Below are 16392 nucleotides of genomic sequence, written 5' to 3' on the forward strand. Positions count from 1 at the left end.
GTCTCGAACCCACGCGCCCTGACCCCGGTCTCGAACCCACGCCCCCCGACCCCGGTCTCCAACCCGCGCCCCCTGACCCCGGTCTCGAACCCACGCCCCCCTGACCCCGGTCTCGAACCCACGCCCCCTGACCCCGGTCTCGAACCCGCGCCCCCTGACCCCGGTCTCGAACCCACCCGCGCCCCCTGACCCCGGTCTCGAACCCACCCGCGCCCCCTGACCCCGGTCTCGAACCCGCGCCCCCTGACCCCCGGTCTCGAACCCACGCGCCCTGACCCCGGTCTTCTGTTTCAGAGTGCGGGGGGAAGAACTTCCACTTCGTGCACGCCTCGGCGGACGTGGGCAGCGTGGCGCGGGGCACCGTGCGCTCGGCGTTCGAGTACGGCGGGCAGAAGTGCTCGGCGTGCTCCCGCCTCTACGTGCCCGACTCCACCTGGCCCCAGATCAGGGAGCAGCTGCTGGAGCTGCACCGGCAGATCACCGTGGGGGACGTGAGTGACGGGGGACCGGGGTCAGGGTGGGAGTCCAGGGGGACGGGGGTCCAGGGTGGGGGGTCGCCATGTTTGTTTCATTTCAGGTCGTTTTAGAGCGTTTATAGTTGTTTTCAGGTCGTTTTTAGTTGTTTTCAGGTCGTTTTTAGTTGTTTTAGGTCGTTTTTAGTTGTTTTAGGTCGTTTCTAGTTGTTTTCAGGTCGTTTTTAGTCGTTTTATGTCGTTTTTAGTTGTTTTCAGGTCGTTTTTAGTTGTTTTAGGTCGTTTTTAGTTGTTTTAGGTCGTTTCTAGTTGTTTTCAGGTCGTTTTTAGTCGTTTTATGTCGTTTTTAGTTGTTTTAGGTCGTTTTTAGTTGTTTTTAGTCGTTTTAGGTCGTTTTTAGTTGTTTTTAGTAGTTTTATGTCGTTTTCAGTTGTTTTAGGTCGTTTTTAGTGTTTTTTAGTCGTTTTAGGTCGTTTTTAGTTGTTTTTAGTTGTTTTAGGTCGTTTTTAGTCGTTTCTAGTTGTTTTATGTCGTTTTTAGTCGTTTTTAGTCGATTTCAGGTCGTTTTTAGTCGTTTTAGGTCGTATTTAGTCGTTTCTAGTTGTTTTATGTCGTTTTTAGTCGTTTTTAGTTGTTTTAGGTCGTTTTTAGTCGTTTTAGGTCGTTTTTAGTCGATTTCAGGTCGTTTTTAGTCGTTTTAGGTCGTTTTTAGTTGTTTTAGGGTCGTTTTAGGTCGTTTTTAGTCGTTTCTAGTTGTTTTCAGGTTGTTTTTAGTTGTTTTAGGTCGTTTTTAGTCGTTTTAGGTCGTTTTCAGGTCGTTTTTAGTTGTTTTATGTCGTTTTTAGTTGTTTTAGGTCGTTTTTAGTCGTTTTAGGGTCGTTTTTAGTCGTTTTAGGTCGTTTTTAGTCGTTTTAGGTCGTTTTTAGTTGTTTTAGGTCGTTTTTAGTTGTTTTAGGTCGTTTTTAGTCGTTTTAGGGTCGTTTTTAGTTGTTTTAGGTCGTTTTTAGTTGTTTTTAGTTGTTTTAGGGTCGTTTTTAGTTGTTTTTAGGTTGTTTTCAGTTGTTTTAGGTCGTTTTTAGTTGTTTTAGGGTCGTTTTTAGTTGTTTTTAGGTTGTTTTCAGTTGTTTTAGGTCGTTTTTAGTTGTTTTAGGTCGTTCTTAGTTGTTTTAGGGTCGTTTTTAGTTGTTTTAGGTCGTTTTTTAGTTGTTTTAGGGTCGTTTTTAGTCGTTTTAGGTCGTTTTCAGTCGTTTTAGGTCGTTTTTAGTTGTTTTAGAGCGTTTTTAGTTGTTTTAGGTCGTTTTTAGTCGTTTTAGGTCGTTTTTAGTTGTTTTAGGTCGTTTTCAGTCGTTTTAGGTCGTTTTTAGTAGTTTTAGGTCGTTTTTAGTTGTTTTAGGTCGTTTTTAGTCGTTTTAGGTCGTTTTCAGTCGTTTTAGGTCGTTTTTAGTTGTTTTAGAGCGTTTTTAGTTGTTTTAGCTCGTTTTTAGTTGTTTTTAGTCGTTTTAGGTCGTTTTTAGTTGTTTTTAGTTGTTTTAGGTCGTTTTTAGTTTTTTTTAGGGTCGTTTTTAGTCGTTTTTAGTTGTTTTAGGTCGTTTTTAGTTGTTTTAGGGTCGTTTTTAGTTGTTTTAGGTCGTTTTTTAGTTGTTTTAGGGTCGTTTTTAGTCGTTTTAGGTCGTTTTCAGTCGTTTTAGGTCGTTTTTAGTTGTTTTAGAGCGTTTTTAGTTGTTTTAGGTCGTTTTTAGTCGTTTTAGGTCGTTTTTAGTTGTTTTAGGTCGTTTCTAGTTGTTTTCAGGTCGTTTTTAGTCGTTTTATGTCGTTTTTAGTTGTTTTAGGTCGTTTTTAGTTGTTTTTAGTCGTTTTAGGTCGTTTTTAGTTGTTTTTAGTAGTTTTATGTCGTTTTCAGTTGTTTTAGGTCGTTTTTAGTGTTTTTTAGTCGTTTTAGGTCGTTTTTAGTTGTTTTTAGTTGTTTTAGGTCGTTTTTAGTCGTTTCTAGTTGTTTTATGTCGTTTTTAGTCGTTTTTAGTCGATTTCAGGTCGTTTTTAGTCGTTTTAGGTCGTATTTAGTCGTTTCTAGTTGTTTTATGTCGTTTTTAGTCGTTTTTAGTTGTTTTAGGTCGTTTTTAGTCGTTTTAGGTCGTTTTTAGTCGATTTCAGGTCGTTTTTAGTCGTTTTAGGTCGTTTTTAGTTGTTTTAGGGTCGTTTTAGGTCGTTTTTAGTCGTTTCTAGTTGTTTTCAGGTTGTTTTTAGTTGTTTTAGGTCGTTTTTAGTCGTTTTAGGTCGTTTTCAGGTCGTTTTTAGTTGTTTTATGTCGTTTTTAGTTGTTTTAGGTCGTTTTTAGTCGTTTTAGGGTCGTTTTTAGTCGTTTTAGGTCGTTTTTAGTCGTTTTAGGTCGTTTTTAGTTGTTTTAGGTCGTTTTTAGTTGTTTTAGGTCGTTTTTAGTCGTTTTAGGGTCGTTTTTAGTTGTTTTAGGTCGTTTTTAGTTGTTTTTAGTTGTTTTAGGGTCGTTTTTAGTTGTTTTTAGGTTGTTTTCAGTTGTTTTAGGTCGTTTTTAGTTGTTTTAGGGTCGTTTTTAGTTGTTTTTAGGTTGTTTTCAGTTGTTTTAGGTCGTTTTTAGTTGTTTTAGGTCGTTTTTAGTTGTTTTAGGGTCGTTTTTAGTTGTTTTAGGTCGTTTTTTAGTTGTTTTAGGGTCGTTTTTAGTCGTTTTAGGTCGTTTTCAGTCGTTTTAGGTCGTTTTTAGTTGTTTTAGAGCGTTTTTAGTTGTTTTAGGTCGTTTTTAGTCGTTTTAGGTCGTTTTTAGTTGTTTTAGGTCGTTTTCAGTCGTTTTAGGTCGTTTTTAGTAGTTTTAGGTCGTTTTTAGTTGTTTTAGGTCGTTTTTAGTCGTTTTAGGTCGTTTTCAGTCGTTTTAGGTCGTTTTTAGTTGTTTTAGAGCGTTTTTAGTTGTTTTAGCTCGTTTTTAGTTGTTTTTAGTCGTTTTAGGTCGTTTTTAGTTGTTTTTAGTTGTTTTAGGTCGTTTTTAGTTTTTTTTAGGGTCGTTTTTAGTCGTTTTTAGTTGTTTTAGGTCGTTTTTAGTTGTTTTAGGGTCGTTTTTAGTTGTTTTAGGTCGTTTTTTAGTTGTTTTAGGGTCGTTTTTAGTCGTTTTAGGTCGTTTTCAGTCGTTTTAGGTCGTTTTTAGTTGTTTTAGAGCGTTTTTAGTTGTTTTAGGTCGTTTTTAGTCGTTTTAGGTCGTTTTTAGTTGTTTTAGGTCGTTTTCAGTCGTTTTAGGTCGTTTTTAGTAGTTTTAGGTCGTTTTTAGTTGTTTTAGGTCGTTTTTAGTCGTTTTAGGTCGTTTTCAGTCGTTTTAGGTCGTTTTTAGTTGTTTTAGAGCGTTTTTAGTTGTTTTAGCTCGTTTTTAGTTGTTTTTAGTCGTTTTAGGTCGTTTTTAGTTGTTTTTAGTTGTTTTAGGTCGTTTTTAGTTTTTTTTAGGGTCGTTTTTAGTCGTTTTTAGTTGTTTTAGGTCGTTTTTAGTTGTTTTAGGGTCGTTTTTAGTTGTTTTAGGTCGTTTTTTAGTTGTTTTAGGGTCGTTTTTAGTCTTTTTAGGTCGTTTTCAGTCGTTTTAGGTCGTTTTTAGTTGTTTTAGAGCGTTTTTAGTTGTTTTAGGTCGTTTTTAGTCGTTATAGGTCGTTTTTAGTTGTTTTAGGTCGTTTTTAGTTGTTTTAGGTCGTTTTTAGTCGTTTTAGGTCGTTTTTAGTCGTTTTAGGTCGTTTTTAGTTGTTTATGGTCGTTTTCAGGTCGTTTTAGGTCGTTTTTAGTTGTTTATGGTCGTTTTTAGTTGTTTATGGTCGTTTTCAGGTCGTTTTAGGTCGTTTTTAGTTGTTTATGGTCGTTTTCAGGTCGTTTTAGGGTCGTTTTAGGGTCGTTTTTAGTTGTTTATGGTCGTTTTTAGTTGTTTTAGGTCGTTTTTAGTCGTTTTAGGTCGTTTGTAGTCATTGTGAGGTCGTTTTAGAGCGTTTTCAGTCGTTTTCAGGTCGTTTTTTGTGGTTTTAGGTCGTTTTTAGTTGTTTTAGGTCGTTTTTAGTCTTTTTAGGTCGTTTTCGGTTATTTTAGGTCGTTTTTAGTTGTTTTTCGGTCGTTTTTAGTTGTTTTAGGTCGTTTTTAGTTGTTTTAGGTCGTTTTTAGTTGTTTTAGGGTCGTTTTTAGTTGTTTTAGGTCGTTTTTAGTCGTTTTAGGTCGTTTCTAGTTGTTTTCAGGTCGTTTTTAGTCGTTTTATGTCGTTTTTAGTTGTTTTAGGTCGTTTTTAGTTGTTTTTAGTCGTTTTAGGTCGTTTTTAGTTGTTTTTAGTAGTTTTATGTCGTTTTTAGTGTTTTTTAGTCGTTTTAGGTCGTTTTTAGTTGTTTTTAGTTGTTTTAGGTCGTTTTTAGTCGTTTCTAGTTGTTTTATGTCGTTTTTAGTCGTTTTTAGTCGATTTCAGGTCGTTTTTAGTCGTTTTAGGTCGTTTTTAGTCGTTTCTAGTTGTTTTATGTCGTTTTTAGTCGTTTTTAGTTGTTTTAGGTCGTTTTTAGTCGTTTTAGGTCGTTTTTAGTCGATTTCAGGTCGTTTTTAGTCGTTTTAGGTCGTTTTTAGTTGTTTTAGGGTCGTTTTAGGTCGTTTTTAGTCGTTTCTAGTTGTTTTCAGGTTGTTTTTAGTTGTTTTAGGTCGTTTTTAGTCGTTTTAGGTCGTTTTCAGGTCGTTTTTAGTTGTTTTATGTCGTTTTTAGTTGTTTTAGGTCGTTTTTAGTCGTTTTAGGGTCGTTTTTAGTCGTTTTAGGTCGTTTTTAGTCGTTTTAGGTCGTTTTTAGTTGTTTTAGGTCGTTTTTAGTTGTTTTAGGTCGTTTTTAGTCGTTTTAGGGTCGTTTTTAGTTGTTTTAGGTCGTTTTTAGTTGTTTTTAGTTGTTTTAGGGTCGTTTTTAGTTGTTTTTAGGTTGTTTTCAGTTGTTTTAGGTCGTTTTTAGTCGTTTTGGGTCGTTTTTAGGTCGTTTTAGGGTCGTTTTTAGTCGTTTTGGGTCGTTTTTAGTTGTTTTTGGGTCGTTTTTAGTTGTTTTTAGGTTGTTTTCAGTTGTTTTAGGTCGTTTTTAGTTGTTTTAGGTCGTTTTTAGTTGTTTTAGGGTCGTTTTTAGTTGTTTTAGGTCGTTTTTTAGTTGTTTTAGGGTCGTTTTTAGTCGTTTTAGGTCGTTTTCAGTCGTTTTAGGTCGTTTTTAGTTGTTTTAGAGCGTTTTTAGTTGTTTTAGGTCGTTTTTAGTCGTTTTAGGTCGTTTTTAGTTGTTTTAGGTCGTTTTCAGTCGTTTTAGGTCGTTTTTAGTAGTTTTAGGTCGTTTTTAGTTGTTTTAGGTCGTTTTTAGTCGTTTTAGGTCGTTTTCAGTCGTTTTAGGTCGTTTTTAGTTGTTTTAGAGCGTTTTTAGTTGTTTTAGCTCGTTTTTAGTTGTTTTTAGTCGTTTTAGGTCGTTTTTAGTTGTTTTTAGTTGTTTTAGGTCGTTTTTAGTTTTTTTTAGGGTCGTTTTTAGTCGTTTTTAGTTGTTTTAGGTCGTTTTTAGTTGTTTTAGGGTCGTTTTTAGTTGTTTTAGGTCGTTTTTTAGTTGTTTTAGGGTCGTTTTTAGTCTTTTTAGGTCGTTTTCAGTCGTTTTAGGTCGTTTTTAGTTGTTTTAGAGCGTTTTTAGTTGTTTTAGGTCGTTTTTAGTCGTTATAGGTCGTTTTTAGTTGTTTTAGGTCGTTTTTAGTTGTTTTAGGTCGTTTTTAGTCGTTTTAGGTCGTTTTTAGTCGTTTTAGGTCGTTTTTAGTTGTTTATGGTCGTTTTCAGGTCGTTTTAGGTCGTTTTTAGTTGTTTATGGTCGTTTTTAGTTGTTTATGGTCGTTTTCAGGTCGTTTTAGGTCGTTTTTAGTTGTTTATGGTCGTTTTCAGGTCGTTTTAGGTCGTTTTTAGTTGTTTATGGTCGTTTTTAGTTGTTTTAGGTCGTTTTTAGTCGTTTTAGGTCGTTTGTAGTCATTGTGAGGTCGTTTTAGAGCGTTTTCAGTCGTTTTCAGGTCGTTTTTTGTGGTTTTAGGTCGTTTTTAGTTGTTTTAGGTCGTTTTTAGTCTTTTTAGGTCGTTTTCGGTTATTTTAGGTCGTTTTTAGTTGTTTTTCGGTCGTTTTTAGTTGTTTTAGGTCGTTTTTAGTTGTTTTAGGTCGTTTTTAGTTGTTTTAGGGTCGTTTTTAGTTGTTTTAGGTCGTTTTTAGTCGTTTTAGGTCGTTTTTAGTCGTTTTAGGTCGTTTTTAGTTGTTTTAGGTCGTTTTTAGTTGTTTTAGGTCGTTTTTAGTTGTTTTAGGTCGTTTTTAGTTGTTTTAAGGTCGTTTTTAGGTCGTTTTTAGGTCGTTTTCGGGTCGTTTTTAGGCTGTTTTAGGTCGTTTTCGGGTCGTTGTTAGTTGTTTTAAGGTCGTTTTCGGGTCGTTTTTAGGTCGTTTTCGGGTCGTTTTTAGGCCGTTTTCGGGTCGTTTTTACTCGTTTTTCGGGTCATGATGAGGTTGTTTTCAGGTTGTTTTCAGTCGTTTTAGGTCGTTTTTAGGCCGTTTTCGGTCGTTATTGACCATTTTTAAGTCGTTTCTAGTCGTTTCAGGTCGTTTTTACTTTTTTTCCGGGTTGTTTTAGGTCGTTTCTAGTTGTTTTTAGCCGTTTTATGTCGTTTTTAGTTTTTTTTAGGTCGTTTTCAGGTCGTTTTTAATCATTTTTAGTCGTTTTTTAGGTTTTTTAGTAATTTTTAGTCATAATATTTGGAACGTATAATCACGATATTCCAGGACTAAAAGTTGCGATGTTTCTGTAGTCAAACATTGTAAAAATCGTAACGTTTCCAGTCGTAACGCCGTCTCCTCTCCCGCGTTTCAGCCCGTCGCCGACTTCAGCACGTTCTTCTCGGCCGTCATCGACGACAAGGTTGGTCCTTCAAAATAAAAGCCTCCTCCCGCTAGTTTTTACGTCCCGCTCCTTTAATTTATCGCGTTTTTCTTCTTCTTCTTTAGTCGTTCGCGCGCATCAGGAAGTGGCTCGACCGCGCCAAGTCCTCGCCGCACCTCAAGGTCATCGCCGGGGGCAACTGCGACGACAGCGTGGGCTACTTCGTGGAGCCGACCATCGTGGAGACGACGGACCCGCGGGACGCCATCATGAGCGAGGTGCCAACAGGAAATACATATTGTTATGAATTATGACGACAAAATATTCATGTTTTTATACGTTTGACAGGTTAAAAACATTTTTACTGAATTTATATTTAATATTTTACATTTATTAAATTATTATTTTCAAATTTTTTACATATATTTAATTAATATTTTTATTTTTTTTACAAATTTTTAAGTTTAAAAAATAAAAATTCATTTTTTACATTTAATAAATTATTATATTTTTTTTTTTTATATTTATTAAATTAATATTTTTCATTTTTTTCCGTTCATTAAATAATTATTTTATTTTTTTACATTTATTAAATTATTATATATATATTTAAATTAATATATTAATTTTTTTACATTTATTAAATAAATATTTTTATTTTTTTATTTGTGAAATTATTATTTTTAATATTTTTAACATTTAATAAAATTAGATTTTATATATTTTTAGTTTTATTAAATTATTATTTTTAATATTTTTAATATTTATTAAATTCATATTTATAATTTTTTAGTTTTAATAACTTCATATTTGTAATTTTTAACATTTATTAAATAATTTTATTTATTATTTTTAATATTTGATTAATTAATATTTTTAATTTTTAATATTTAATAAATTCATATTTTTATATTTTTTTAGTTTCATTAAATTTATTATTTTTCATATTTTTAACATTTAATAAATCAATTTTATTTTTTTTAAATTATTAAATAATTATATTTATATTTGTTTTATTTGTGCAATTATTATTTTTCATATTTTTAATATTTAATAAAATTAGATTTTTATATTTTTACATTTTATAAAATATTTATAATTTTTTTGTTTTATTGAATTATTATTTTTCATATTTTAAATATTTAATAATTAATTAATAACTTCATATACATCAAAATATTATTTGTAATTTTTAATATTTAATAACTTCATATTTTTATAATTTTTTTGTTTTATTAAATTAATATTTTTCATATTTTAAATATTTAATAACTTCATATTTTTATTGTTTACATTTATCAAAATATTTTTCATATTTTTAATATTTAATAAAATTAGAATTTTATAATTTTTACATTTTATAAAATAATATTTAAAATTTTTGTGTTTTATTAAATTAATATTTTTAATATTTAATAACTTCATATTTTTAAAAATGTTTCGTTTTATTAAATTATTATTTTTCATATTTTTAATATTTTTAATAACTTCATATTTCTCAGGAGATCTTTGGCCCGGTGCTGTCGGTCTACGTTTACCCGGAGAACAGCTACCGTGACGTCCTGCGCCTCATCGACGCCACGTCGCCGTACGCTCTGACGGGCGCCGTCTTCGCCCAGGACCCGTGAGTTCAAGTCCACGCGCTTCCGACTTTACGACTTTTTACCCAAAATGTTCCGACTTTACGACTTTTTACCCAAAATGTTCCAACTTTACGACTTTTTACCCAAAATGTTCCGACTTTACGACTTTTTACCCAAAATGTTCCAACTTTACGACTTTTTACTCAAAATGTTCCAACTTTACGACTTTTTACCCAAAATGTTCCGACTTTACGACTTTTTACCCAAAATGTTCCAACTTTACGACTTTTTACCCAAAATGTTCCGACTTTACGACTTTTTACCCAAAATGTTCCGACTTTACGACTTTTTACCCAAAATGTTCCAACTTTACGACTTTTTACCCAAAATGTTCCAACTTTACGACTTTTTACCCAAAATGTTCCGACTTTACGACTTTTTACCCAAAATGTTCCAACTTTACGACTTTTTACCCAAAATGTTCCAACTTTACGACTTTTTACCCAAAATGTTCCGACTTTACGACTTTTCACTCAAAATGTTCCGACTTTACGACTTTTTACCCAAAATGTTCCAACTTTACGACTTTTTACCCAAAATGTTCCGACTTTACGACTTTTTACCCAAAATGTTCCGACTTTACGACTTTTTACCCAAAATGTTCCGACTTTACGACTTTTTACCCAAAATGTTCCAACTTTACGACTTTTTACTCAAAATGTTCCGACTTTACGACTTTTTACCCAAAATGTTCCAACTTTACGACTTTTTACTCAAAATGTTCCAACTTTACGACTTTTTACTCAAAATGTTCCAACTTTACGACTTTTTACTCAAAATGTTCCAACTTTACGACTTTTTACCCAAAATGTTCCGACTTTACGACTTTACCCAAAATGTTCCGACTTTACGACTTTTTACCCAAAATTTTCCGACTTTACGACTTTTTACCCAAAATGTTCCAACTTTACGACTTTTTACCCAAAATGTTCCAACTTTACGACTTTTTACCCAAAATGTTCCGACTTTACGACTTTTTACCCAAAATTTTCCGACTTTACGACTTTTTACCCAAAATGTTCCAACTTTACGACTTTTTACCTCAAAATGTTCCGACTTTACGACTTTTTACCTCAAAATGTTCCGACTTTACGACTTTTTACCTCAAAATGTTCCAACTTTACGACTTTTTACCTCAAAATGTTCCAACTTTACGACTTTTTACCTCAAAATGTTCCGACTTTACGACTTTTTACCTCAAAATGTTCCAACTTTACGACTTTTTACCCAAAATGTTCCAACTTTACGACTTTTTTATTGTTCTCAATTATTACGACTTTTTCAAAATCATCGTACTTTTTTATCGGAATATTACGACTTATTTTATTCTTCTCAATTAATACAACTTTTTTATCGTAATATTCCGACTTTTTTATCGGAATACTACGACTTTTACTCAATTATTGCGACTGTTTTGTCAAAATGTTCCAACTTTTTTATCGGAATATTCCGACTTTTTTAATCGAATATTCCGACTTTTTTCTCAAAATTGTCCGATTTGTGAATTTTTCTCAATTATTGCGACTTTTTCAAAATCCTTCGACTTTTTTATCGGAATATTCCGACTTTAAAGGACTTGTGTCGTAACTATAATGGCCGTAGTATATAGTTATGACAAAATCACGATAAACGTACGATTTTTTTAATCGGAACATTAAAACTTTTTCTAAATCCTTCAAATTTTTTATCGGAATATTACGATTTTATACGATTAAATTAAATCACGATTTTAATTTTTTATCACGATAAACGTACGATTTTTTTATCGGAATACTACGACTTTTTGCCCAAAATTTTCTGATTTTTTTTTTTTTCTCAATTATTGCGTACGATTTTAACTAATTGGAATATTGCACCTTTTTAGTCAAAATGTTCCAACTTTTTTATCGGAATATTACGACCTTTCAAAATCCTTTGACTATTTTATTGGAATAATACGACTTTTTTCCCAAAATCTTTTTTTTTTCTTAATTATTGCGAATTTTTTGGCAAAATGTTCCAACTAATCGGATTATTGCGACTTTTTGGTCAAAATGTTCCAACTAATCGTAATATTGCGACTTTTTTGTCAAAATGTTCCAACTAATCGGAATATTGCGACTATTTAGTTAGAATGTTCCAACTAATCGGAATAATACGACTTTTTTGGCAAAATGTTCCAACTAATCGGAATAATACGACTTTTTTTCAAAATGTTCCGACTGATCGGAATAATACGACTTTTTTGGCAAAATGTTCCAACTAATCGGAATATTGCGACTTTTTGGTCAAAATGTTCCAACTAATCGGAATATTCAGACTTTTTCAAAATCATCGTACTTTTTTATCGGATCATTCCGACTTTTTCAAAATCCTTTGACTTTTTTATCGGAATATTCCGACTTTTTCTCATTCATTGACTTTTTTGTCAAAATGTTCCAACTTTTTTTATCGCAATATTCCGACTTTTTCCCAAACGATGAAAAATCCGGTCCGAATATTATGCTAGCGTTCGTTTTTAATCACGATTTTTATCGTTTCCACCGCGTAGTTTCTCCCGCGAGTTCAAACCCATGCACTTCCTGTTAGCGCTTCCCTTTCACAATAAAAGCCTCACTGTGTGCGTTCGTCGTCAGGACGGTGATCGAGGAGGCGGCGGCCGTCCTGAGGAACGCCGCCGGCAACTACTACGTTAACGACAAGTCCACCGGCTCCGTGGTCGCCCAGCAACCGTTCGGCGGCGCCAGGGCGTCGGGTAAGTGTCGCCGAGTCTCACTTCCTGTTTGTGTGTGTGTGTGTGTGTGTCACAGTTTAAACCCCTCCCCCCTCTCTGATCCCCTCCAATCAGGAACCAACGACAAACCGGGCGGACCGCACTACGTCCTGAGGTGGACGTCGCCGCAGGCGGTGAAGCGGACGTTCGCCCCCCTGAAGGAGTGGAGGTACCCGTACATGGGCTGAGGGGGTGGGAGGACGCCGCCCGGACCACGACGGACGCCGCCAACGCTAACGCCGCCGCCAGCGCTAACGCCGCCGCCGGGACGCCGCCAATGCTAACGCCGCTCTTCCGTCCGTTTACGTCTTAATCGGCGAATCTGTGAATGTTTTTAGGGTTGAACGTGAAAAATTTCTTCGGAATTTTCAGCGTTTTCTTTAATAACCGAATAAGAATAAAGTCGTGATGTTCCGATAAAGTCGGACGATGTTGAGGAAATGACACAAAAGTCGTAATATACCGATAATAAAGTTGGAACATTTTGACAAAAGTCGCAATGTTCCGATAATAAAGTTGGTTCGAAATGCGGACACGCGGAATATCCCGACTTCTTTAACCATATATTACGACTTTTGTCAACACTTTACGACTTTTTGCCCAAAATCTTCCAATTTTTTAATTTCAATTTTTCCGACTTTTTCCCCAAAATGTCGGAACTCTGCTCTTCCGCCCACTTTGTCCGTTTTCACGTGTTTTTCTTTTGTAGGAATTTTGAGCGTTTTCTTTTCTCGTAACCAAATAAAAGAAAAAGTCGGACAATTTTGAAGAAATTACGAAAAAATTCGTAATGTTCAGATACTATCGTTGGTTCGGAATGCGGACATGCGGAATATTCCGACTTTCGTCAAAATATTCCAACTAATCGGAGTATTACGACTTTTTTAACAAACTGTTACAACTTTTGTCAAAATTTAAGACTTTTTTCTCAAAATTGTCCGATTTTTTAAATTTTTCTCAATTAATACGACTTTATTTGTCATTCTACGATTTTATCGGAATATTACGACTCTTGTCAAAATTTAATGTACTTCCGATTGTTTTTCGCTAAAATTGCGACTTTTTTGTCAAAATGTACCGACTTTTTTTTTTTTTCTCAACTGTTACGACTTTTGTCAAAATTGAATGACTTTTTATCGGAATGGTACGACTTTTTGTCAAAATGTCGGAACCCTGCTCTTCCGTCCCCTTCGTCTGTTTTTTCGCGAATCTTCTTTTAGGGTCAAACGTGAAATTTTTTTTCGGAATTTTAAGTGTTTTTTTTTTTTTTTAGCTATTTTGTAATCGTGAACTAAACACGACGGAATCCTTCGGAAACCGCGATGAAAAAAATCAGGTTTGACGATTTTGACGAATGCTAACGAAACAATGAAAAATCAATATTGAAGATTAGCTTAACGAGATAACGTCTCCGATTGTTTAGCGTTTGTTTTTTTTAATCACGATGCGACTCCGAAAAATCATAGTTTTTTAACATTTGTGAGAGAAACGCGAACTCATGCGCTCGACGCTAACGTCCTTAGACTCACTCAGGGAGTCGCTCGTCCGTAGACGCCGTTCTAGTTACGACACAATCACGATAAACGCCCGATAAGTCGCTCTGAAGTCGTACAAACGGCCTTTGATTCATTACGTAAAGTGAAATTCTGTAAATTCATATTTTTGACAATAAAAATTAAATTATTCTGATTAAAAATGTGTGAAAATCTTTGTTTCCTTTATTATTTAGTATTATTATGAATTATGATGATATATATTATTATGATATCCATTAAAATGTTATTAATAGACGGGAATTTATTCATATTTTTAATGAATTCAAGTGATTTTTCCTCCTGTTTCTTTTTTTTTTTTTAAATATTTTCATAAATTTTAAGTTTTTCCTGTTTTTTTTTATATTTCAATATTTTTCCTCTTTTAAAAATTTCTTTTTTCAATAAATAAAAAGTTTCCTTTCCTTTCTTAAAATATTTTAATATAATAATATAATATTTTTTTGAAATAAAATAAAATAATTTGCTGCTTTTTGTTTGAAAATATTTAAAAAAAATTAAAGTTATATATTTTTTTAACACATTAAAAATCATTTTCCTCTTTTTATTTTAATTTTTTTAATAAAAAAAATATCTTACCTCTATTTTTTCTAATTTTAAATTAATTTTATTTAATTTTTTTTAATTAAAATAAAATTATTAGCTTTTTGTTTTAAAATATATTTTAAAATTATTTCCTCTTTTTTTAAATATTCATAATATATATATTATATTATATATTTATAATATAATATACACATTAAAATATTTATTTTCCTTTTTTTTTTAAATATTTCAACAAATTAAAAAATTAATTTTTCTAAAATTTTTCTAACATTAAAAACATTTTTTTTAGTTTTTTTTAATATTTTAATAAATTAAAAAAGATTTTTCCTCTGATTTTTTTGTAATATTTCAAATAAATAAAAACATTTTTTTTTAAATATTTTTTAAAATTAAACTCATATTTTCTCTTTTTTTTAAATATTCTTACACATTAAAAATTATTTTTCTCTGTTTATTTTTTAATATTTCAATACATTAAACTATTATTTCCTCTTTTTTTGTAATATTTCAACAGATAAAAACAGTTTTTTCCACCACTGCTTTTTCTTTTAAAATATTTTTTAAAAGTAAAATATTTCCCCTTTTCTTTAAATATTCTCAAACATTAAAAATCTCAATTTATTTTTAATATTTTAATAAATAAAAATGATTTTCTTCTCTATTTTCGGAATATTCCAACAAATAAAAATATTGTTTCCTCCTCTGCTTTTAAAAAAAATATATTTCAACAAATCAAAAAATTAAAGTAATTTCTCTAGAATTTTTCTAACATTAAAACCAATTTTTTCCTTTATTTTTTAATATTTTAATAAATAAAAATCATATTTCTTCCTCCTTTGCTTTCGCCTTTTTCCCTCCGCCGTACCTTCCTCCTGTTTGTCCCTCGCGTCGCTCCGTCCGCGCAGAGGCGTCGCCTGTCGGGACGAAAATACACAAAAAGCACCAAAACACGCGCAGCTGTCGCGCGCGTTATGGAATATCATATTTAATATTTCGCCTCGACGAAGCGCACGAGGACAACCGGAAGCTCCAACGGGACAAACAGGTGCGTGTTTGCGCCGCTGCTAACGGAAGCTAACGGCTAACGTTAGCTTCCGTTACCTGTTAGCTGCCGTTAGCTGCTGTTAGCTGCTGTTAGCCGTTAGCTCCGGTGTTGTGGATTAAAGTGTTCCCGTGTCGTTTCCGGTCAAACCGCGGGAAACTGTTGTTAATGTAAAGAAGGAGCTGAGTCACGGAAGCTAGCTGCTAGCTAACGCTGCACATCCGGTTGTTTTGTTTCTGCTTCCGGTTTTTATTATTTTTTATTAATATTAATAAAAATAAACGTGTTTGTTTTTATTTGAAAGGTTTATTTTAATTAGTAAATTATGAATAAACTCAACAAATTAAATAAATATTAAAATGAATAAATAAAGGATTAAAAGTTAATAAAAAATAATTATAAAAAGATAAAAAAAATTATTTAAAAAAAAGATAAAAAAATAATAAAAAAAATTAATAAAAAAAGATAAAAAATTAATTAAAAAAGATAAAAAATTAATAAAAAAAGATTAAAAAAAATTAATAAAAAGATTTAAAAAATTTAATAAATAAAAGAAAAATAAACTCAACAAATTAAAAAAAAGATAAAAAATCAATAAATAAAAGATAAAAAATTGATAAAAAAGATTAAAAAAATTAATAAATAAAAGAAAAATAAACTCAACAAATAAAAAAAAAGATAAAAAATAAATTTTATAATAATTAAATTAAATATTAATATAAAATAAAAATAATATATTTGAAAGTCATATTTTAATAAATCAAAGAAAAATAAACTCAACAAATTAAAAAAAGATTAAAAATTAATTTTACAATAATAATAATTAAATATAAATGAATTAAAAATAATGTATTTATACTTGGAAGTCATGTTTTAATTAATAAAAGATAAAAAAATATATATTATAAATAATTTAATAATTAATAAATTAAATATAAAAACTAACTTAATAAAATAAAAATACTATTTTCATATTTTAATAAATAAAAGATAAAAAAATAACAAATGAAATCAAAATCAACTCAACAAATTAATTAAAAGATAAAAAATTAATAAATAACAGAAAAAAAATTAAAAAAATTAAAAAAAATCAATTATATATTAATAATAATAATTAAATAAAATATAATAAACAAATACAATTAAAATAATATATATTATTCAAATATTATTATAAAACAAAATAATAAAGATATATATTGAAATTCATATTTTAATAAATAAAATATTACAATAAAATAAACATAAATGAAAATGAAATGAGTAAATATTCATATTTTTATTTTAATATATTCTAGTTATTTTTCCTCCTTTTTGAAAATGTTGTAATAATTTTTTTTTTTTTTAATTTTTTTTTTTGTGTCCAGGTGACTCCAGGTGTGTGTGTGTGTGTGTGTGTGTGTGTCCAGGTGACTCCAGGTGTGTGTGTGTGTGTGTGTCCAGGTGTGTGTGTGTGTGTGTGTGTGTGTGTGTCCAGGTGACTCCAGGTGTGTGTGTGTGTGTGTG

At 31.8% G+C, this 16392-nt stretch overlaps 2 protein-coding genes across 4 annotated transcripts in view; both read left to right on the top strand.

Annotated features, from left to right (window-relative positions):
* aldh4a1 (aldehyde dehydrogenase 4 family, member A1) overlaps positions 1 to 12911 on the top strand; it is a 36826-nt gene extending 23915 nt beyond the window's left edge. Inside the window, exons 10-15 of the mRNA XM_083940027.1 lie at positions 295 to 491; positions 7342 to 7389; positions 7476 to 7628; positions 8853 to 8974; positions 11609 to 11727; positions 11821 to 12911. Coding sequence (XP_083796153.1) covers positions 295 to 491; positions 7342 to 7389; positions 7476 to 7628; positions 8853 to 8974; positions 11609 to 11727; positions 11821 to 11933 — 752 coding nt within the window. The 3' untranslated portion in view covers positions 11934 to 12911. The remainder of the gene's footprint in view (positions 1 to 294; positions 492 to 7341; positions 7390 to 7475; positions 7629 to 8852; positions 8975 to 11608; positions 11728 to 11820) is intronic.
* Positions 12912 to 14730: 1819 nt separating this feature from the next.
* Positions 14731 to 16392, top strand: part of rnf123 (ring finger protein 123) — a 47458-nt gene continuing 45796 nt past the window's right edge. For all 3 annotated transcript variants that reach the window (XM_083940026.1, XM_083940025.1, XM_083940024.1), the window contains exon 1: positions 14731 to 14889. The gene's annotated coding sequence lies outside the window, so the exon portion shown is untranslated. The remainder of the gene's footprint in view (positions 14890 to 16392) is intronic.

The sequence above is a fragment of the Echiichthys vipera genome (assembly GCF_963691815.1).
Source record: "Echiichthys vipera genome assembly, chromosome: Y".
NCBI lineage: Eukaryota > Metazoa > Chordata > Actinopteri > Perciformes > Trachinidae > Echiichthys > Echiichthys vipera.